This window comes from Mustelus asterias, chromosome 4 (assembly GCF_964213995.1).
Source record: "Mustelus asterias chromosome 4, sMusAst1.hap1.1, whole genome shotgun sequence".
In the NCBI taxonomy this organism is placed as follows: Eukaryota; Metazoa; Chordata; class Chondrichthyes; order Carcharhiniformes; family Triakidae; genus Mustelus; species Mustelus asterias.
The window spans coordinates 83,699,415-83,723,712 of NC_135804.1; the positions used below are offsets into that span (position 1 = coordinate 83,699,415).

Consider the following 24,298-nt stretch of genomic DNA (forward strand, 5'->3'; position numbering starts at 1 on the left):
GTCAGAAACTATTGTTACGTAATACTGAGGTGAAATGAGCACACCTTTGTGTGGTCTGTCTGTTTAAATCCCACATTACACAGCAAAAACAGGCATTACGATAAATATGGTCTCTACGTATTTTTACTTGGCAAAATAGACTGGGTACCTCTTTGCCAAATTAAACAAAACCAAAAATTATCTCCTGTTTCCATTCCAACTTAACATATATTTTTCCATCAATTGGCAGAATTTTCCCGTCCCACCTGCTGCAGGAATCCTGGCAGGCAGAACAGAAAATTTGGCGGACCAGTTAAAGGTCCATTGGCCTTGGGCTGGAATTTCCGGTCTTGGAGCATGCACGGCCAGAAAATACCACCCGATTTTTCGAAATGATGCCCCTCGGTCCTATTTGTGCACGCCTGGTTAGAATAATTTGCTAGGTTCATGCATAAAAACAATCCAAATTTCAAAACATTCCCTCTGAACTTATTTAATAAAGTTAAAACTAAACACATAAACCATGCACTGGTTGACCTACTGATATGGAGATGCCGGCGTTTGACTGGGGTAAACACAGTAAGAAGTTTAACAACACCAGGTTAAAGTCCAACAGGTTTATTTGGTAGCAAAAGCCACAAGCTTTCGCAGCCTTAAGCTCCTTCTTCAGGTGAGTGGGAATTCTGTTCACAAACAGAACCTGTTTGTGAGCAGAATTCCCACTCACCTGAAGAAGGAGCTTAAGGCTCCGAAAGCTTGTGGCTTTTGCTACCAAATAAACCTGTTGGACTGTGACCTACTGATAACCAGAGAACTAGAGGGCATGGCTTTAACATGAAGGGGAGATAAATTCAAAACAAATCTGTGAAGACAATATTTCAATGAGAGAGTGATCAATCTACGGAACAAGTTCACTTGGGAGTCTCTAAGACATCAGTTTTGAATCATTTAGATGGAATTGAGTGGCTTTATTTCAGAAAACAACATTTTGAGATAGGTGGCCAGATTTTCAAGCTCAACCACAGGATCAAGTGGAAGTGTGACGAAAGGAAACATCTGCCGGATAGGGCACCCAGAGGACCCAACCCTTGACAATTTCCATGAGGGTGGGGAAGGGAGCGGGTCCCGGTACACACCCAATCCTATGAAGCAGGCAAGCGACAGTGTTGTGGGCTTATTGAAAGCCCATCCAGATAGGTCTTTTAAAATTTTCATGGAGGCAGCCATACTTTCTCAGTTGTCAGGTTTTGGGGGTGTGAAGCATGGATTAGAGGCAGGATTAGTTTCAAACATGAATAAAATGGTTTTGCCTCCTTCACAGTTAATCATTAAATGCTGTAACATGACTTTATATGTTTCAGGTGAGTTATGACGATGCTTTGTTTAGAAGATGTAACTACCTCGCAAGCAATGTGTTTGCCAGATTGTTATTTCTACCAGCTGGCAAGCTGTCAAGTAATAGATAAGCATTGTAAATGTGGAAAAGTCTTCAAATTAGTTTTTCAAAAAGTTCATCTAAGAGATATAAAAGTCAAGTACATTTCAAATTACCACATAAGAATGTTTAATCATTTCTCATTGGTTTTAAAAGTTCAGTCTTGAAATCTATTGCATTCGCAGTTATGAACTCTGTTTGTTTATTCAGTTGTTTTATGGGCACTTGGCTGCAATCCAACTGCTCAATAGTGTTATAAGTACTTTTTCAACTTTGAACAGTCTGTTTAGTTACTCAGGAGGTTTTATGGGCTATTCAATGCTTCTTATTTTTCTTACTTTTATAGTAAAGCTCATGAATTTTGTTTATAAAATAGATTAGCGGTGAGGATGTTGTGAGGGTAACTTGGTGATGGTAAGGGGGTTGGGAGGTGAACAAGATATGAGGAGATCTAAAGTGCTCAAAATAGCAAACATAGATGAGCCAGTGAGTGCCTCGTAAGCACTAGGCTGAGTCTTTCTGGGACCAGAGATAAGTTTTTTTTTAACCTGCCTGCTCTGGATTAGGTTTGCTTCCACTCCTATCACTAGGCCAATTAGCAGACATCCTGTCTGCTGGCAGTCTCATGATGGAGGTAGGAATTGTGACGTCAGAATTATATCTACCTCCTGATTCCACATGAAAATTCGGTTCAAGCATATGAATAACTTGGAACAGGATGTGTGGTAAGTGTAACATTCCTGGGAAGTAAAACGTTATTATGGACTGATGCGTTCTAAAGTTCTCCACTCGTGGAGGTTTTTCTTGAAACATTTCAGGATCTGTTGTGGACTAATTGTTGGAGAATGATTGCTATGATAAGTCAACAAGTTCATTATTGCTGTATAATATGTCTATAAAGATGGTAGAAGGCAAAGCAGATGTGTCTTAGTTTTTTTACTTCTCAATTCCTATGTAACTCCTGAAGAACTCTCGAGGCACACTGAGTGCAAAATCGCAATGTTTCATTAATAACTTGAACTGCCATGCAATGGTGCCAACAAAGCTGTAAAAGAAAGAGCAACTCCCCTCCACCTTAAAAGAATTACAAATTATAATTCAAGAACAAGGAAACTTCAATTACAAATGAATGTAAAATCTCTTTTTGAAGTTTAAATCACTTACCACAGTTTGATGGTTGACTTGAATCACTTCATCCCCTGCATGAATCTTCTTGCACTGGTCTGCAGGAGACTGTGTGCAGAGAAAGGAATCATATCAGAGACCTGAGAGTATAACTTAGCAGAAAGACACTGTGGGTGCTTTCCTTATTAAGATTTGAGGAATGAATGAAATTCTGAAGAACAAAGAAATAGATTTCAAAGTGTTATGAACAGAGCTTTAACTTGCTTAATGAGTGAGGAAATAACTTTATTATATTATTACACATCCATTTAGAAAGCTGCCTTTGAAAAATAATTGTTCAGGCCCTATTGCATTATGCTACAGAACTTCAGATTTTGTGACACAATTAATAAGTTAAAGCCTAAAATGCCAAACCTTGCAACTTTTGAAGCAAGATGTACAATGCATAATTGCAAAATAAAGAATTTTAAATGCATAATTTGCAAAGTTTTGTTTCCCATGTAGAGTTTTGCTTGCTGGGATCATGGGTTGTAAAAGTGGCCCTGTTGTCTTACCTATCAACTCATGTCTCCCTTTTATAGATGATGTGGAGATGCCGGCGTTGTTTGGGGTAAGCACAGTAAGAAGTCTCACAACACCAGGTTAAACACCATGCAGACGCTACAACAAAGGATGAATGAACACTGCTCGACAATCACCAGGCAGGAGTGTTCTCTTCCTGTTGGGGAACACTTCAGCAGTCACCGGCATTCAGCCTCTGATCTTCGGGTAAGCGTTCTCCAAGGCGGCCTTCACGACACACGACAAGGTAGAATCGCTGAGCAGAAACTGATAGCCAAGTTCCGCACACATGAGGACGGCCTCAACCAGGATCTTGGGTTCATGTCACACTATCTGTAACCCGCACGATTTGCCTGGGCTTGCAAAATCTCACTAACTGTCCTGGCTGGAGACAATACACATCTCTTTAACCTGTGCTTAGCCCTCTCTCCACTCACATTGCCTGTACCTTTAAGACTTGATTACCTGTAAAGACTCACATTCCAACCATTATCTTGTAAATTGAGTTTGTTTCTTTATATGCCCTGTTTGTGAACACGACTCCCACTCATCTGATGAAGGAGCAGCGCTCCGAAAGCTTGTGGCTTGTACTATCAAATAAACCTGTTGGACTTTAACCTGGTGTTGTGAGACTTCTTACTGTCCCTTTTATAGATCCATTGAACCCCACAGTGCAGTTCTGCCTCTAGTGCAGCTCTGCATCAGGAACTACCGCTCTAAATTATCTTTTTTAAGTACCTGTATTACCTAAACACTTAAAATAAAATCTTATGTTTATGTGAAGCAAGCAACAGTACAATGACTCTAATAGCAACAGAAAAGGGTCAAAATACTCAGCAGGTCTGGCAGCATCTGTGGAGAGAATAAGAGAGTTAAAGTTTTAGGTCTTTCTGCAGAACTGACGTCCTTGACCTGAAACGTTGGACGTGATCATACGAAAAGAATTCAAAATGCTGTACGAGTGAGAAAACGGGTGAATCGCGCCTTTTTTTGGCAAGCTGCGAATTGCAATCATAGGGCATTTAGTGCAAAAAAGATCCCTCGTCCCCTGCGGAGCTCACCCTTTGTCTCTTGTCATTGCCCCACCCCACTCAGGCCTCACACCCTGACCAGCAAGGGGGTTAATGCAAGTGAGCCCAGACGATAGCATCTGGGACTTCCTAATAACATGTTAAACACATCATAAATATTTAAATTGCACCCCAGAAAGCGTGCAAAGCTAATTTTGCTGGTAGAACAGGGCCAGTAAGATCGGGAGAGGTGAGAAACTGAATGTGTTTCTGATTTTGTGCCTCTCACCCAATCTTACCCCTCGTCTCACCGAACTATGCAGTGACATAGGAATGGTACTATGCCATGTACTAAGATTAGGCAGAGTTTGAAGGATTGAAAAGATAGTCATCGCTGTAGTAAATACTGTGGACATTTCTCAGTGCGATCTCATCCCTATCAATAAGGAATACAGGCTTATATGGTGCTAAGGGCAGGACATGATTGATATATGATTGATAAGGTTTTGGCTTTTAGAGATTAGTCAATTATCTGACATACACAGATGTTAATAAGATCTTGCTATTGTGTTCCCCACACACAACCCCAGCAGACATCAAACTCTCCCATGAGAAAGCCCATGCCATTCAATGCTCTTAACGTTTCAAGAGCCAGAATGTTAGCTTATTAAGTAAAGTTTATTTATTAGTCACAAGTAGACTTACATTTACATTGCAATGAAGTTACTGTGGAAATCTCCTAGTCGCCACACTCCTGTGCCTGTTCGGATACACTCAGGGAGAATTTATCATGGCCAATCACCTAACCAACACGTCTTTCAGACTGTGGGAAGAAACCGGAGCACCTGGAGGATACCCATGCAGACACGAGAAGAACTGCAAATTACACACATACAGTGACCCAAGCCGAGAATTGAAACCGGGTCCCTGGTGCTGAGAGGCAACAGCGCTAACCACTGTGCCACCGTATCGCCCATTTTTCTGCAACCCACACATCCTAAATTCAATATCTTTGTCTGGATATGATTTCCTCCTCCATTGGGTTTAATGTTCGATTGATTTTTAAAAATGCATTTTCAAAATGATAATGCCTTAATGCAATGTTTAAAGGATACTAACAAATCTCTTTATTTTCTTCATTGGGATGTGAGCATCACTGACAAGGGCAGCATTTGTTGCCTATCATTAATTGCTCTTGAGAAGGCAATGAGCCAACTTCTTGAATCATTGCAGTCCTCGTGGTTTAGAAACACACAATGTTTTTAAGGGGGGAATTCCAGGATTTTGACCAGTTACAGTGAAGGAACAGTGATATAGTTCCAAGTAGGGATGGCTACTGGCTTGGAGGAGAACTTGCAGGTTGTGGCATTCCCAAGCATCTGCTATCCCTGGCTTTCTAGATGGTAGAGACTGTGGCTTAGGAAGGTGCTGTTGAAGGAGCCTTCCCGAGTTACAGCAGTGCATCTAGTAGAAGGTATACACTGCTGCCACTGTTTGCCAGTGGTGCAAGGAGTTAATGTTTAAGGTGGTGGATAGAATGTCATTCAAGTGAGCTGCTTTATCCTGGATGGTGTTGAAATTTTCGTGAGTAATCTACCTGCTGCACTCATGCAGGCAAGTGGAATGTATTTCATCATACTCCTGATTTGTGCCTTGTAGATAATGAACAGGCTTTGGGGAGACAGGGAGTTAGTTACGTGTCACAGAATTCCCAGCCTCTGACCTGCTGTTTTAGTCACAGTATTTATATGACTGGTCCAGTTTGAGTTTTCTATTCCCCAGGATGTCGATTTTGGGGGTTTCAACTATGGTAATAGCCACTGATGTCAAGGGGAGATGATGACATACTATCTTGTTGGAGATGGTTAGATACAAGCAACTTTACTTTTTCCCCTTCCCAAAATCCCTTATTCTGAGTATCTTCAGTAGATTTGCAGTAGTTACTTAAAATTCAAATACTCTTTTAATTCAGACCCCAAAACTTTCCTTATTTTTCTATGTTATACATGTCAAAGCATAGAATCATACAGAACAGAAGGAAGCCATTGAGTCCATCATGCCTATGCCAACACTTTCCGAGAAATTTCCACACCCTTAGCTCTCTCCAATAGCCTGCAATCTTTTCATTTACAAATAAATATTCAATTCCTTGTTAGAATTGGGTTTGATATCATCATGCTATTGGACAGTACATTCCAGATCGCATCTTGCTATGGAAAGAATAAATCCCCTCATCTCCCCTCTGATTCTTTTGTTAATTACTTTAAATATGTGTCTTCCGGTTACTGATCCATCTACCGACTGCAACAGTTCCTCCTTATTTACTCTACCAAAACCTCTCATAATTTTGAACACCGCTATTAAATCTCCCATTAATCTTCTGCACTCAAAGGAGAACAATCCCAGTTTCTCTCATCTTTCCACTGAATATTTTCAATTTAGAATTTCCATCCTCACACTTTCCACAGTGAGGTTGTGGGGTTTTTTTTGGTGAGGCTGTTATTGGCATAACCCTCTCCAGTGTCCAATGATCAGAATCTGACTACATGGCTATTCAATGTCATGCAGAGCTGGCATTCTGGTCAACTCTGACCTTGATGATTGACAGCAGAAACAAATCCCTCTGGCTCCCTGTGCAAACACTATTTCTCCTCAGTGACAAAAAAAATCCCAAAAACATATTTTGACTTGGCATAAACTAGTTTAAATTACATAAACTGCAGAGAAAAAACATTTTTTTGATAGATATTTCTTTACACCACTGATGCCCCACCCTGCTAATTGAAGGTTTCTGTCAGATTGCTGTAGTATATTGTGCCAGTTGTAATTCTGCAAGGGCGGCTCATGACAGAAGGGAGAAAGGAACTTAGGAAAATTACGATCACCAAGGAAGTGACATTTAACAAATTGTTGGAACCCCAAGTTGAAAAATCCCTGGTTTCTGACTGACTTCATAAGAACATAAGAACGAGGAGCACAATTAGGCCATCTGGCCCCTCGAGCCTGCTCCACCATTCAATAAGATCAAGGTTGATCTTTTTATGGACTCAGCTCCACTTATCTGCCCGCTCACCATAATCCTTAATCCATTCATTGTTCAAAAATCTATCTATCTTTGCCTTAAAAACATTCAACGAAGTAGCCTCAGCTGCTTCACCGGGCAGGGAATTCCACAGATTCACAACCCTTTGGATGAAGAAGTTCCTCCTCAACTCAGTCCTAAATCTGCTCCCTTTTATTTTAAGGCTATGCCCCCTAGTTCTAGTTTCACTCACCAGTGGAAACAATCTCCCTGCTTCTTTCTTATCTATTCCCTTCATAATTTTATGTTTCTATAAGATCCCCCCTCATTTTTCTGAATTCCAATGAGTATAGTCCCAGTCTACTCAGTCTCTCCTCATAAGCCAACCCCTCAACTCCGGAACAACCTAGTAAATCGCTTCTGCATCCCCACCCCCACCCCACCACCACCCCCCACCCACCCAGAGGACTGGAGGATGCTGCTGGCAGCCAATATTGGGCCACCTCCACCGCCAGAAAATACACTGCCGGAAGACTGGAAAATCTTGGCCACAGGCTGCAATTTTTGCCAATTTACTTCAGGTGCTGAAGAGCCTTCAAGGGGGTCAAACTGGAGTCTTCAGTCCAGCCCATGATTCAAACTATTCAGGAGCTGAATTGTAGAAAACGTATGATGCAGAAGGAGGCCTATCAGCCCATTGTGTCGATGCTAGGACAACCCTGCAGGTTGCTGCTCTTCAAGGAGACCTCCGAGTACATTTTAGATGTGGTGAGAGTTTCTACCTTTCCCAGTCTCTCAGGCAGTGAGTACTAGTCACTGGGTGGAAAAAAATGCTTCCTCATCTCCGCTGTAATCATTCTACCAATTATTTTAAATCTATGCCAAATAGTTTTTGACTTCGCTGCTGGAGTAAATAGTCTGTCTCTATTGACTCTATCTAGGCCCTTGAGCTCAGAGATGTATAAAAAGTGAAAGATTGCAATGAGAACTATCATTGTCCCTCTTAGCAATGTATCATGGACAGATACAACTGAAACAGGTAGATTGGATTACTAGTGCAGTAACATAACCTTAGAAAGAAATCTTAGAAACCCTACAGCACAGAAAGGGGCCATTCGGCCCATCGAGTCTGCACCGACCACCATCCCACCCAGGCCCTACCCCCATATCCCTACATATTTACCCACGAATCCCTCTAACTTACGCATCCCAGGACACTAAGGGCAATTTTAACATGGCCAATCAATCTAACCCGCACATCTTTGGACTGTGGGAGGAAACCAGAGCACCCAGAGGAAACCCACGCAGACACGAGGAGAATGTGCAAACTCCACACAGACAGTGACCCAAGCCGGGAATCGAACCCAGGTCCCTGGAGCTGTGAAGCAGCAGTGCTAACCACTGTGCTACCGGGCGGCACGGTAGCACAGTGGTTAGCAGGTATATATTACCATAATTAGTCCCATTTCCCTATAGCCTTTTAGATTTCTCCTTTCCAATACATATCTGATTCCTTTTTCAAAGTTGCTAATAAATCTATTTCTGCCAGCCTTGGAAGCAGTGCATTATTTATTATAACTTTCCAAGAAAAAAACTTTTCTCTTCATTCTCCCCCTGGATTCTTTGCCAATTATTTTATGTTGGTTACCTGGTTACCTACCTTTCTACCAGTGAAAACAGTTTCTCTCCATCTACTCTACCTAAACTCTTCACATATTTAGAAAAACATCCAGTAACTTTGTTACTTTCAGACAGGAATTTGTGAATTTGTTTGCTTGTTTCAAATCTTCAAATCTATTACTTTGCATACATATAAATAGGAGCAAAAGAAGGCCATTCAGCCCCTCAAGTCTGCTCCGTGATTCAATAAGATCATTGCTGATCTGATTCTAACTTCACTCCCACATTCCTGCCTACCTCCAATAACCTTTCACCCCCTTGTTAATCAAAAATCCACCTAGTTCTGCATTAAAAATATTCAAAGACTCTGCTTCCATTTCCTTTTGAGGAAGAGAGTTCCAGAGGCTCAGGGCCCTCAGAGAAAAAATTTCTCCTCAACTCCATCTTAAATGAGCGGCTCATTTATTTTTAAACATTGACCCCTAGTTATAGATTCTCTGACAAGAGGAAACATTCACTCCACATCCCCCTGTTTAATACCTCCTCACAATCCTAAAGGTTTTGATCGAGTGAATGACAGTTAATGATTCAAGACTTTTTAAGCTACACAGACCTATTTTACCGGCTTTCCCGAAAGTAGGTATCATATTCTTTCATTTCCAATCCCAGCAGAATCATCCTTATAAGCACATCTTCACACCACCACATTATTTTTTATCCCTTGGGAAATAGCGGGGTATGTGGTGGAAGGATTCCTGTGCTGATTATCAGCCCATTGGTCCATGTTATCAACGCTCCTTCTGTGGTCAAGTCCTGGCATTGGACTTGAACCCGGAGCTTCTGGTCCAACAATGGGGGCAATACCACTATGCCACAAGGCCTCCATCTTAGATTCATTAACTTCCAAAAGATGATTGTGAGCATTTGTACAACAGCTTTTCAGGGAAGTGTTTTGTGTATATAGCCATCCGTTTTTCGCTTTTCGGCCTTTTGGCTAAGATCAAGTGTAGTATCGACATACTGTACTTGGTACAAGTCATTAGGTTACATTTTAGCTTCATTTGAAGCTATTTTTAAAAGCGGCCTCTTGGCCTTTTGGTTAAGATGCAAATGAGATCAAGCCTTGGAGGAGGAGCTATGCCTACTCCAATCAGCTTGGATCATGTAGATCAAGCCCAAGACAGGAGGTGAGATCCCTGTCTTATCAGCTTGGATCGGGAATGTCTCAACTTGTTGAGACTCTGAATTGGACTTGATTTGATTGAATTGGAATAAAAACAAAAAAAAAACCAACCAGAGACACACAAAGTATGTGCGATACAATGCGTCGATATTTAATGTGAGATTTTGTTTCAAATTTGTTAAACAACGTGGTGACCTGAGGGAGAAAGGAATGTTCCATATTTATGGCCTTGGGGAAGAGCTAAGGGGTAAATAAAGAGTAATTTGAGAAAGGAAATAAACAGGAAAAAGAGAAATAATTCAATAAAGATAACATGGAGACATAAGAGTTACAGAGGAAAAGATATAGACTGGTTGATTAAGAGGAAATTGCAATAATACACTTCGACAGAGGGCAAGGAATTCTTGGTCACAAATTGTTGTTGGAGCATAGGTTATAAATAATTCTAAGGGGGAATTAGATAGTTACTTGAAATCAGGGAATATTGAAGTTTTGTAGTAATTTACAGTGGGAAGTATTGGGGGGGCGATTCTCCCAAAAGTGCTGAATTGATGGGAAAACTGTTCTAAATCACGACTATTTTTTCAGTGCAGCTTTAGACCTGAATCTCCTCACTGTGTGCAATGCAGAGGTCTCAAATCGTGAATATTAAAAACCCGGGGGGCGGGGCCCATTTGCACCAGAGTCTGACAGCACTGGAACTCTGCGCATGCGCAGTGGCCCCAATCTGTCAGTCTCCCCATTTGCTGGCCAGCTCGATCACTGGCCAGCCCAGGACCACCACAGTGCTGCCCCTCCAGCCCCTCCCCCATGGTCAAATCGCGGTGCCCACAACAATTCCCGGGCCAACCCTGAGCCCCCCCCCCCCAACCCCCACCCGCCCATTGACAGAACATCCCCACCTCCCCCCTCCCCCGGCAGACCACTCCCCCCCCTCACCTCTGCCCGCCCTGATCACTGTCCTCCCTCCAGCCTGACCGATCTTGATGCAGAGTGGCAGCGGCACCCCCCACCCCCACCAATCGCCCCTAGGCCACGCCCACAATAGGCCCCAACCCCTTGGCACTGCCTGATGCCCAGTGGGCAGTGCCAAGGTGCCCCCTGGGCATGGGCACTTTGCTCCTTGGGCAGTGCCAGGGGGCAAAGGCTGGCAGTGCTAGGGTGCCCATGCCCAAGGGGCATCAACCCCCCCGTCGCCCGACCCACTGGGGAGCCCCGATTGCCTCCTTTTCATTCCGGGGGTCTCCCGCTAGTTCCCCAAGCTACTCTAAACTCCGCCCAGAATGAAGTACTCCTGGCGGGGTGGGAGATGCTATCGGGCCCGGCAGGTTCCGTGCCGGGCCTGATAATCACATGCAAAATATATTGAAACTACATTAACAAAAGATGCAAATGACTTACCTCTCTTCTCGCCGGTTTCCAGCGCAGTCTCGACTGCGACTGTTCTCTGGCTCTGGGAGATGTGCATGTGTTCCTGGCGCATGCGCAAATTCCGCGAATTGGCCGACACACGATTCTCCCGATCGGACCCACCAGAAAAGTTGAGGGTCGTAATGGGAGAATCAGGCCCACTGTTTCTTGTGCACTATACAGACAAAGCGTACCGTACATAGGGAAGGAAAGGAGAGAGTGCAGAATGTAGTGATACATTCATAGCTAGGGTGTAGAGAAAGATCAACTTAATGCGAGGTAGGTCCATTCAAAAGTCTGATGGCAGTAGGGAAGAAACTGTTTTTGAATCGGTTGAAACATGTCCTCAGACTTTTGTATCATTTTCGCGATGGAAGAAGGTGGAAGAGAGAATGTCTGGGGTGCGTGGGCTCCTTGATTATGCTGGCTGCTTTTCCAAGGCAGTGGGTTTAGATTAGACAGTTCACGTGGAAAGAACCATCAGTGAAGGACGGACTGAATGGATCAATTAGCCTGTTTCTACACTAAAATATTCCATGTGTCAATGGGCCTGACTTTCTGCCAAGCAGCAATCATATTCGGATTGCTACTACTATTCGACCTGAAATTTTTGTCCATCCTATCTCATCCAACCTTCTGACTTAGGCCAGAAATGATCTGGGAAGTGCAGTGCGTCCCTGGGGCCTAAGGTCAAGGGCAGCTCAGTTGGATGTTAGGGAGCCACACCTTAACAGCGCTAGATGCTACAAACCAAGCAAGTTAAAAGTCCAGCCAAGTTCAAGGGTCCTGGACAGGACAGGGAACAGGTAAATATATAAGGAAAGTGGGTAGGAGGAGTGGGACTTGGGTGGTGGAAGGGGAATTTGGGGGGCATTTAATTGGATTGGGCCTCGGGGGTAGAGGGCCTCAAGAGGTTGGGTATTTGGGAGGGGTTGGGTTGGGCCTAGTTCTTTGGGGAGGGGAATCCTGTAGGAGGGGCAATCCCCTGGGTGGGGAGTCTTTGTGGGGGTGGGGAGTCCACCTAAGGGGGGATAGTCGGGGGTGTGGTAGTCCTATGGAGATGGGATAGTCCACTTGGGGGGTTAGAGGTGTGGGGTGGCCTGTGGCAGATTGATGTGGGTCTGTACAATAGTTAGCAAGAAGTTAGAAGTGGTTTTTATCCGCTAACCTTTTCTGGGTAACTATTAGGAAACTAACACAGTCATAACAATCCAAAGTTCGCAATTTAAATTGCAATTTTGGACAGTTCCTTGTGCAGGGCAATTGTTCGGAAATTACGGCCTAGTATTCTTAGGATCCCAGTTGATGTTATAACTGGATGGGGAAAATCCCAGAATGGAACCTAGCTCAAAAGACCGCAATTTTTACTTTTCTTTATTAAATGTGAAATCACAAGACAGCTAATTAGTTTTAACAACAGGAATAAAACATTTATTAAATATGAAAAATTGTATTAAATTACAACACCCCTTTACTCCCCATTTAGCTTAACAATCACACACAAATTTTAGGATTAACACAGATTACAAAGTGCATTTTAAGGGTACAATGGTCTCATTAACATACCAAGTCTCTTTTAAGCACACAAGATGACAGATCAAATACACATTCCGCTCTGAACCCAAATCAGTGTCTGTGGATTTATCCTTAGAAGTCCCCCAGATGACTGTCACGAGTTTCCAAACTCCACTCTAGCACAGTGGTTAGCACTGCTGTCTCAGTAAGGATGGCAACAACATCTCCTCCATGATCATCCTCAACACTGGTGCCCCACAAGGCTATGTCCTCAGCCCCTTACTATACTCCTTATACACCTATGACTATGAGGCCAAATTCCATCCAACTTGATTTTCAAGTTTGCTGATGACACCACCGTAATGGGGCAGATCTCAGACAATGATGAGACACAATACAGGAAAGAGAATCTGGTGAACTGGTGCAACGAAAATAATTGCTGCCTCAAAGTCAACAAAACGAAGAAGATAGTCATCGACTTCAGGAAGCATAGTGGAGGACATGCCCCTGTCTACATCAATGGGGACGAAGTAGAAATGGACAAAGTGGAACTGGTCAAGAACTTCAAGTTTCTAGGTGTCCAGATCACCAAAAACTCATCCTGGTCCCTTCACGCCAACACGATAGTTAAAAAAGCCCACCAATGCCTCTACGTTTTCAGGAGGCTAAGGAAATTTGGCTCCTATGACTCTCACCAACTTTTGCAGATGCACCATAAAAAGCATTCTTTCTCGTTGTATCTCAGCTTGGTATGGCTTCTGCTCTGCCCAAGACCGCAAGAAACTACAAAGGGTCATGAATGAAGCCCAGTCCATCATGCAAACCAGCCTCCCATCCACTGACTGTGTCTACACTTCCGCTGCTACAGAAAAGCAGCCAGCATAATCAAGGACCCCACACAGCCTGGACATATTCCTTTCCACCTTACTCTGTCTGGAAAAAGATACAAAACTCTGAGGACACGTACCAACTGACTCAAGAACAGCTTCTTCCCTGCTGCCATCAGACTTTTGAATGGATCTACTTCGCATTAAGTTGATCTTTCTCAACATCCTATGACTGTAACACTACATTGTGCACTCTCTCCTTTCTTTCCCTATGTACGGTATGTTTTGTCTGTATAGCGTGCAAGAAACAATACTTTTCACTGTGTACCAGTACATGTGACAATAATAAATCAAATCAAATCGATTGAATGGTGGAGCAGGCTCGAAGGGCTGAATTTGCCTACTTCCGCTCCTAATTCCTATATTCCTAAATCAAATCAAATCACAGCACCAGGGACCAGGGTTCCATTCCCAGCTTGGGTTACTGTCTGTGCGGAGTCTACACGTTCTCCCTGTATCTGAGTGGGTTTCCTCCGGGTGCTCCAGTTTCCTCCCACAGTCCGAAAGACTGGTTAGATGCATTGGCTATGCTAAATTCTCCCTTAGTGTACCTGAACAGGCACCGGAGTGTGACAACTAGGGGATTTTCACAGTTGCTTTGTTGTAGTGTTAATGCAAGCCTACTTGTGACGTTAATAAATAAACTTTAAAACTTAAAAAAACACTTCAAAATCTTCTCTCACAATAATGCTTTCCCTCAGAGCTTTGTATTCCAAAATCCAGACAAGGTTTTCCAAATTACACTATGAAATAAAGATCCTGTTCCACTTTTAATAGTGAATCCAGTCCAGAATTGTACATGACCCCCTTTACGATTTTTTGTCTTGACTGCTGCATAAAATTGTTCACAATTGCTTTAAAGCTCAAATTCCAAAATGAATGAAACTGGCATTAGATGTTTAATGTACCTTTGAAGTGTACTGTTCCACTTTAAATCTACTTACTGCAATTGTCTCTTTAATTCAGAACACTTTGTTTACTCTTCCTTGAATTCTTCTGAACAATACCTTGGTCTCTGTTCTTTAAACTACAATCATCTAAGACATTCTTTCTGTCCCAATTCCCTGGTTATCTGGATTGCATCTTGTTCCTTAGAAAGCTTGTATCTTTGCAGCTCCCTTGTCCAGTCCAACTTCTCCTGGCAAAGCTGAGAGAGGTTCACTCCCCAGTGTCCTGTCTCCAACTGCCCTACCTTCCAGTTAAAATTGAGAACAAAGGAAAGCCCTTCCCTCTGGAAAGTGACCTCCTATTGCTAAGCAATGCCCCTGCTACGACTGTTTATTCTTCATGCCATAGACCTCTAAGCACAACAGACACACATTTGGAACTTAACCAACCCCAACACATGAAAACATGCCCAACATTAATCTAAATATAGGTTGTGCCCTTCCAAGCACAGAAATGTTAAGTTAAACACACTTAAAACTATACCTTATTTCTAATGTTAACCCATACAAAAATAAATCCCTTAAAACTACTGTTGTTTTCCTAACAGTATGAATTGGCTTTGGTTGAGTATCAGAACAGTACTGGTGATATAACTCAGAAGTCAGATTGGTAAGTTAACTGTAGGTTGCACAGTGGCAGGAGACACAGGATATAGTGCCACACCAGCTGCAATTAAAATTGCAGTCTGATGCAAAGCCAATTTTACAAGATCCCTTGACTTTATTTTAATATTGGCCCAGATTTGTGCCAAAATAATGCACTCACAATAATTAATGTGTAATTCATTCACCATCTTGTAGCAAGGAAGAGATATCCTGTGAATTGAAATAGGTTCCTGAACAATTTATATACAAAGCCCTTTCGTCCCTTAGTCTTGTTAAGACTGCAATCTGCCCTCAACTTGCCATGAGTTTCATGAAATTATAGTATTTAGACATTGATTGCCAATTAAACTGGCCATACAAAGTTAGGGTGAATAATTAACAGTACAAGTGGATTTTTAATGAGAGGATTTACACTTCTGCAATGCCACTCAACCTCTCCAGACCAAAAAGAAAATGACTGAAACTGAAGATTTTCATTCCCATAAGTAAAAACTGTGGTAGAGTTTTTTTTACTTTTGTTTTTGAGTAGTATTTTTCCACTCTGTCTTTTTTCTTCTCTCTTGATCCAGTCTTTCATTCCCTCTGTACCACCCCAATCAGATTTAAGGATTAATAAAGAAACTGAACATTTGGTGAGGTAGGATACAGAGTGAATGGGCATCAGATCTGGCACTGTGGTTGGCAGTACTGCCTCACAGTGCCAGTGACCTGGGTTCAACCCTTGGCTTAGGTCACTGTCTGTGTGGAGTCTGCACATTCTCCCCATGTCTGTGTGGGTTCCCTCCAAGTGCTCTGGTTTCCTCCCACGGTCCGAAAGACATGAGGTCCATTTGCCATTCTAAATTCTCCCTCAGTGTACCCGAACAGGCGCCGAAGTGTGGCAACTAAGGAATTTTCACAGTAACTTCATTGCAGTTATTAATGAAGCTTATGTGTGACTAATAACTAAGCTTTAACTCTAAACTTTAATTTATCCAATTGTTCACTAAACCCGATTTGTTCCATTGCCCTTATAGAGTCATTATCAGCTAACATATCCAGCAACATACAGGGCAAAGTTTGTTCAAGTCAAAGGATGAGGAGAAATGTCCGTCGAACACGGCATGCTGCAAGATGTCCATTCTATCAAATCCTGGGATCTTTGGTCTTTCTTAATATTAAAAGTGAATTGGCATTTGAGAATTGGTGAGCAAAACTTTGTACATTCATGCAAGCACTGTGCTGTGTCGCCATGGGGAATTATCAGTATAGTTTTGATTTGCCAGCCTGATGTCACACCATACCAGTATTGTGAAATCCATTATTGCTGTGTCACTATGTGCTACGTTCGTAGTCCGTGGAGATTGTAACATTTCAGGTACAGGATGTTCCACTGTTTGTTACATTTGTCCCTGCCCAAGAGCTGAACATTGGTGACTCCATGCTTTGTGCTGTTGAGGCAGAAGTATCACTTTGGAGCACTTGAATTCTGCTTGGTGTAGTCAAAAGAGCTGAAATTATTCTTGTGAGTTAGTTGTTAAGTGTACTTGGGAATCCAAGGAACAAAATATCAGGAGGCGAGATTGAAACCTTGTGAGGTTGTCCACCGTTAAAGCTGACCACGTTGGAACAGAGTTCCAAGGCGAGATCTTTGAACATGAAGATTAGAAACCTTCATGAGAGAGACTGAGTTTCAATCATATTGGTTGACTCACATTGTGACTAACATCTTGGGGGGGGTGGGGAGTTGTCGAGAAATCCTTGGAATCCATTTTGGTTGCATCTGACATGTATTGTGCGGTATAGTGGGTTGGACCACAGTTGGCTTTGCTTATTCGCATTATCTTGTACTTATTCTGAATGCTATAATATAAAATACATTTTGTGAGTTGTTTTATCTTTTTGATTTTGTTCAAAACCTATGGAATCTCATGGCTTTCTTCACTCAGTAAGTGTCTTGAAGCTCAATGTTTGTCGACTTTCAGCAAAATGTTGTTGGTTCCTAACTGAATTTCACCAACAACCTAGCATCTGGCCAATGATCAAAACACTGGTTACAGACTCAAACTAATACCTGTACTCTATATGTATACAGCCCCTTTAAACTGAGAGGATGAAGAGGAAATTGAGCAAGAAGAATGAAAAAACAGTTGCAAGAACAGAAATGAAGAGGTTCAAAAAAGGACAACAACATTAAGAAATTCACATAGTCTTTACTTTAGGAACAAATTAGATCATAATAGATTGTTCAGCCATTCTCACTCATTTAAATCTGATTCACATTTTTAATTGACCAATTTATTGATTTATAGGTTTTGTTGGTTACATCGTATTCTGACCAGCATATTTTGTCAGTATTTCTGAATTAATTTATTTTAATATAATCTATTAAATACAAGTCTTTTAATTTAAGAACCTTAGTATGGTTGGGTGAGTCACATGATGGAAACACTCAATTTTCAAGATTACCAATTTTATTAAGTACTGGGTAAGCTCATCATCGGTGTGCTTTTTAGTTATATATTTCACCCTAATTGAAAGTAGTAATTGTATTTTAAAATAACACAGTGATTTCTAGGTATTTAAAGTGAAGAGTAAAAGGCTGATTATAGAACCTATAGGCTGAACATGATATTAAGCCATTAAATTTTAAATGAGTTATTGCATCTGCTCAAACAGTAGAGAGAAATTTCAGAAGAATACCTCATCAATTTGTTCAACATTGTGTAATTCAGGGCTCAAACAACATGCTCACTTTTAATTTCACATTATTCCATTCTGCTCATTTGCATTCTATGGATGATTCAAATGTGGGTCAATCATCATGTCCCATATAGAATTTGAGAATCAATGTTTTTCCTTAGCATTATAAGACTTTCAATCCTCATCTCAAATGGAAATATACCTTGCTTTCTTTGAAAGATGTTGATTTATATAGGCCTTAATGGCCTTTGTTGGGAGTTTTTCAAAAATCCATTCCTCCTGGAAAGGCAAAGCTGTTTTAATCTATTTCCTCATTTGAGGTATATTCATAGATAGAACAGTACAGCACAGAACAGGCCCTTCGGCCCACGGTGTATTTATGATTTCTAGTTAAGTGGAGGAATGTGATCTTGTTATATCTACTTTCACTGTTGTGAACCTTCATTGTTAGAGAGACTGAAGTCATGAAATAAAACCCCATGCAGTCTGAATGCAATGCAAATCACATACCTGTATCTGGGGGTTACCATTGTCCAGAAACTGAACTGGACTAGCCTTATAAATACTGTGGCTACAAGAGTAGGTCAGAAGCTGGGAATCCTGCAGGAAATATCTCACCTCCTGACTCCCCAAAGCCTCGAGGCACAAGTCAGGAGTGAAATGGAAAACTCTCCACTTGCCTGGATGAGTGCAGCTCCAACATCACTCAAGAAGCTTGACACCATCCAAGACTAAGCAGCCTGCTTGATTGGCATCCCATCCACTATCATTCACTCCTTTCACCACTGACATACAGTGTTAGCAATGTGTACTATCTACAAGATGCACAATACCAAGGCTCCTCAGACCCTTCCAAACCCACGACTGCTACCATCTAGAAAGACCAAGAGCAATAGACACATGGGGAAAACACTACCTGAATGCTCTCCTCCAAGTCACTCACCATGCTGATTAGGAACTATATGTAGTTCCTTAACTATCGCTGGGTCAAAATCCTGAAACTCCCTCTTTAAAAGCACTGTGGGTGTACCTATGCCACAGGAACTGCAGTAGTTCAAGAAGACAGCTCACCACCATCTTCTGAAGGGCAATTAGGGATGGGCAATAAATGCTGACCTAGTCAGCAAAGCCCACATCCCTTGAATGAATACTAAAAGGTTAGCAAAGCATCAGTTAGGAAGCTCTATTCTAGAATTCCAGTGATATGAATAGATAATAGGTATTCAACATCAATCCATTTGTTACTATACCTTTTAATACCATAGCTATCTGCTACATTAAACATCCATCTACATCTGGCTAATAGGAGGAAAGTTTTTGCAGGTTAGATTGGCCTGTCAGTTATTGCCTGCAATATAATTCTCTATTTACATAATTTGGGGAAGATTTGTTTGGTGCATGGTGATAATATTGTAAATCTGTTTTTTTTATAAAACAAAACTTTATATTTTTGTTAAGGGGAGAGGAAATCTCTCTTGGCCCTCCTCATCATCAAACAACCCAACCGGAACTTGGAAGCTGCTGAAGTCGATAATCAGGTTCACTTTCAAAAGGAAGCCGATGATTAGTACCTACAACCACTGACCAACATCTGTAAGTATTTTGTTTGAACAGCTCCAATGGCTATGCACATTTGCCCAATCTTTAACTAAACAATAAACAGATGATTCCAGAGTCAATGCCCAGACTGTTGTACAGTTAGCTAACCTCAGCTGGTCAGCAGTCACACCCTGCGATGGGTCAACAGAATTGACTTGGTTTTCCATGCTTGAGTGCTTTCCAACACAAATGAAAGTTATCTGGGTACAGGGTCAGCCTGTACTGGTAAAATAGCAATCTGGTCACAGTTAAGGTCATGGTTCACTTGTGAAAAGTGTTCATCCGGTTCCAGTATTGCAGGATAATCCTGCCAACAGAGCCCACACCTTCAGGAGGGATGGGAGAACAAGAACTATTTTTGATAGCTTTTTTGTTTCTGATGCTTATTTTCTTCTGTCAATTCAAAATGTTAAATGTACAGGTAAGAAGTTAGAAATATTGTTTTGAGAGGCTCATTTTTTGGCATCTCGTAATTGGTTTATCGAAATTGTGCTCAACCTACTCTGCAAGATTTTAAAGTCACTTCAAGCATCATACAAGGACACTCTTGGTAGGCAGAAAACACCAAGTGAAAGGTTAGATTTCTAGCAGATTGTTTTTTCTATTCACAGAAATAACTGAGCACTCCAAGCTGAGACATAATGATAGGTTTGGGTACAATGCTTGAGTTTGGACTCTGAGATTTATTCACTCTATCGAATGCTGGAGCAGCTGCTTTGCACCCTAAGTACACAATAAATACAATCACCTTAGTGTAGTTTTTCACTGCTGGCCACTGCTGTTTCATTCATCCTTTCACATAATACATTCATTTTTCATTCCAGACAAAATTATCTGAAATATTTTAATTACGGGTAGAATTTTCCAAGGCAAAGAAAGGGAAGCAGGTACAGGTGTGTGCATGGAGTTAAATCTCCTGAAATGGCATCAGGTTGGTATCCGCCTGGACAGGTTTGAAGGCAATTGGAGAACACCCCTACAGCTGTTGGCTAAGGCAGTTAAGTACTGAAATAGAATAGAATCCCTACAGTGCAGAAGGAGGCCATTTGGCCATCGAGTCTGCACCGAATCTCCAGCAGAGCATCTTACCCAGGCCCTATCCTCCTAAGTCATTTATTTACCCCATTAATCCCCCTAACCTACACATCTTATGTGCGTCACCTTATCAAATGTCTTCCAGAAGTCCAAATATACTACATCTACAGGATCCCCATTATCCACTTTGTCTGAGACATCCTCGAAGAACTCTAACAAATTAGTCAAACATGATTTGCCTTTCATAAAACCATGCTGACTCTGATGGATAGTGTTTTGACTTTCCAAATGTCTTGATATTGCTTCCTTGATAATTGATTCTAACACTTTCCCAACAACAGATGTTAAACTAACTGGTCTGTAATTTCCCACATTTTGCCTCCCTCCCTTTTGAATAAAGGCATTATATTAGCATTTTTCCAATCCATTGGAACCTTTCCCATGTCCAGGGAATTTTGGAATATTATAATCAATGGATCCACTATCTCTGCCGCCACTTCCTTTAATACCCCAGGATGTAGGCCATCAGGCCTGGGGGATTTATCTGCCCTCAATCCCAATAGTTTGCTGAGTACCTTTTGCCTATCGATGTTGATTGTTCTAAGTTCTACCCTTTCTATTACCTCTGACTTGCCCGTTCCTATAGGAATGGTACTAATGTCTTCCACCATGATGTTCTGGATTGATCAGGCAGCAGACAAGCTGTGTAAAACTCACCAGGATCACTGAGGTGAGAGCGCAGCAGGGAGAGCTACTTCAATGAAATTGACAGGCTGGGAAGCCTTTGATCAGTGAAATAGAAGAGCTCCAGCCATGGCCAAGAAGAGAGGCATGTTGTTCATAATACTTCTTCTCAGAGGCCGCTTTCAATGCGGCATGGTGGCACAGTGGTCAGCACTGCTGCCTCACAGCATCAGGGACCTAGGTTTGATTCCGGACTTGGGCGACTGTCTATGTGGAGTTTGCACGTTCTCTATGTGTCTTAATGGGTTTCCTCCAGGTGCTCTGGTTTCCTCTCACACTCCAAGGATGTGCGGGTTAGGTTGATGCTAAACTGCCCCTTAGGTTAGAGAGATTAGATGGGTGAATACGTGGAGCTACAGAGAAAGAGCCTTGATGGATTGCTCTGTTGGACAGTCTGTGCAGACTCGATTATCCGAATGGCCTCCTTTTCCACAGTAGGGATGTCATGATTCTATGATATCCGCCACTTTAGTGCGGCACGGTGGGAACGTGGTTAGCACTGGTGCCTCACAGCGCCAGGGACCTGGGTTCGATTCCCAGCTTGGGTCACTGTCTGTGCAGAGTCTGCACGTTCTCCTCGTGTCTGCATAGGTTTCCTCCGGGTGCTCCGGTTTCCTCCCACAGTCCAAAGATATGCAGGCAAGGTGGATTGACCATGCTAAATTGCCAGTCAGTGTCAGGGAGATTAGAAGGGTAAATATGTGGGTTTGCGGAGATAGGGTCTGGGTAGGATTGTTGTCAGTGCAGGGTCCATGGGCTGAATGGCCTCCTTCTGCACGAGGGATTCTATGATTCTGTGAAAGGTGATTCACAACTTCTCGTTGAGTCAATTCACTAGATTAGCATTTGATTCACCTTCCCTGCACTTCTCTGCTGCCAGCTTCTACCACATCAAGGCAGCAGCTTATGTCGCTCCACCTGTACCTCAGCCAAAGCCCAAGGAGAACAGCCACTCCAACAATAACAGTATCAGGGCCAAATCCAGGAACAACACCAGCTGCCGACTCCTCAGGCCACAGAGGATTGGCACAGAAATCCAGTTCCAAGGAGCCCTGACCCTCAACTCAGGGTCTGATCCTCTCTCTGCCTGTAGACAGAGGATCAGCTTCTTCAAGATGTCTGACCACCAGTGTTTCAGGAGATTCAGGTTTTCATAGGAAAATTGTTGCTGACATCTGCAGCCTTATGGAACAAGTTCTCCTGACAAGTGAATCAGAAAGCCACACAGACTGCCAATGGCCATCAAAATGACTATCACTAGAGGCTACCTTAAGTCTCTGACTTTGACTGAATTTTGTGTGCTCTCTTCTCCTGCAAGGAGAGAGAACAGGGAGTTTTGAATGTTTTGGAAATGCATTGAGTGGAGAGGAGGGAAGAAACAATTGTGGAGGGTGACTGTGAGGCATGGGCATGAGACGGTAACAGGATGAGCATGAGTGTGAGTACTGGTTGTTCAGATGGGGATGTGAACAGCCTGCTGAGGAAGGAACGGGTGGAACTGTTACGCGTATTATCCTGAACTGTGCAGGAGAATGCTGGGAAAGTGAGAGTGAGAGGCTTGGCACCTTGAAGCATCATGCCCTTCAACCTTCACACACTCCTGAGGTCCTGGATCCTCTTAGTGTACTGTTTTCATATTGGTGAGGCCACAGTTCTGCAGCTGATTTCCTCAGTCACTTCCATCCATGCCTGTCTGGTTGGAGAGGTTCCTCCATTTCTTGGGAGAGCTCAACACACTGCAGTCCCTCAGGTTCCACAGCAGGATCTCCAGGTAAATGTGAGACACCCAGCAAGCAGCCTACCCAGGTCACCTCTCCATTCCTGACAACCTCAAAACTACAGCTGCAGTTGAGCCATTTAAACTGTTTAATTAGAAGTCCTTTCTTTGACAGAATCAGTGTGTCATTCTGCCTGATCTCCCTTGGCAGAGGAACCCAGAGGCAGGATGCTAATGCCCTGGTTCAATTAAAGAGATTCAGTAAAGTCCCCCAAGCAGTTCAATGGGTTCCCAGCCTAGTAATGGACCTGCCTTTTCTAGAGGGTTTAAGTTGAAAATACTACACCCAATGTGTCAACTTGGCTCAGTTGGAAGCATTTTCACCTCAGAGTCAGAAGATTGTAAGTGATTGAAGAAGTTAGCAGCAGAACTTTGGTTCCACCAGTGTGGGACTTGAGTAAGTAATCTAGGCTGATACTTCAGTGGAGTTCAGACGGAGTAGTGGATTACAAGAGACATCATCTGTCTGTTCACATTGTCTACTGTAAAGATACTATGGCTGCTGAGTTAACCCAATGTTCTTGTCAACACTGATAGCCATCACCCAGCACCATCAGAAAAGGTGAAGTGGCCATTCGCTTTCTGAGGACAAGGTCTTGTTGTGAGTGGATTAATTGCTGTGCTTGTCTATAAATCAACAGTGGTCACCCCAATGCTGTGCATTGGTTAACTGGATCAAAGCAGGATATCCGTCAACCCCTCCCCCATCAAGGAGGAAGTCTCAGCTTGGAGAGCTGCTGACCAATTAAATGACTAGAAACGCTCTAGCCCCAGCAGTAATACCAGGATGGGTGGCCACCGCTGGGACTACAGGTTGTCCCTGAAGAAGGGATGTCATGAGGTAAATCTGGAGTTTTGGTGGCACCAGGCTGATAGACCCCAGTGACAGGGCAAGGGTGCTAAGCTCATCAGGGACAGTGGGAGTGAGGATTACTACATTGGGGAAGCCTCAGTTGGGCAAAGAGTGCTCGGACAGGTGGTACACATAACCACACATCCCCAAACTGGCAACAGACACTAGGTTTTACCTGACAACCTGACAACCACACTTGGCCATGGCAACCACTGCCATGGATACAATCCCAGAAGTGATTGGGAGGCTTGCCTCTGGCTGCTGTACTGAGCACTGGAGCCTAACCTCAACTGTGGAGCTGCTGGTGG

The 24,298-nt window shown here is 42.7% G+C and overlaps 1 protein-coding gene and 1 pseudogene across 1 annotated transcript in view; one reads left to right on the forward strand and one right to left on the reverse strand.

Moving 5' to 3' along the window:
- LOC144492818 (connector enhancer of kinase suppressor of ras 2) overlaps nt 1–24,298 on the reverse strand; it is a 751,457-nt gene that overhangs the window by 388,817 nt on the left and 338,342 nt on the right. Inside the window, exon 8 of the mRNA XM_078211295.1 lies at nt 2,579–2,647. Coding sequence (XP_078067421.1) covers nt 2,579–2,647 — 69 coding nt within the window. The remainder of the gene's footprint in view (nt 1–2,578; nt 2,648–24,298) is intronic.
- LOC144493223 (U2 spliceosomal RNA) lies at nt 9,727–9,877 on the forward strand (annotated as a pseudogene).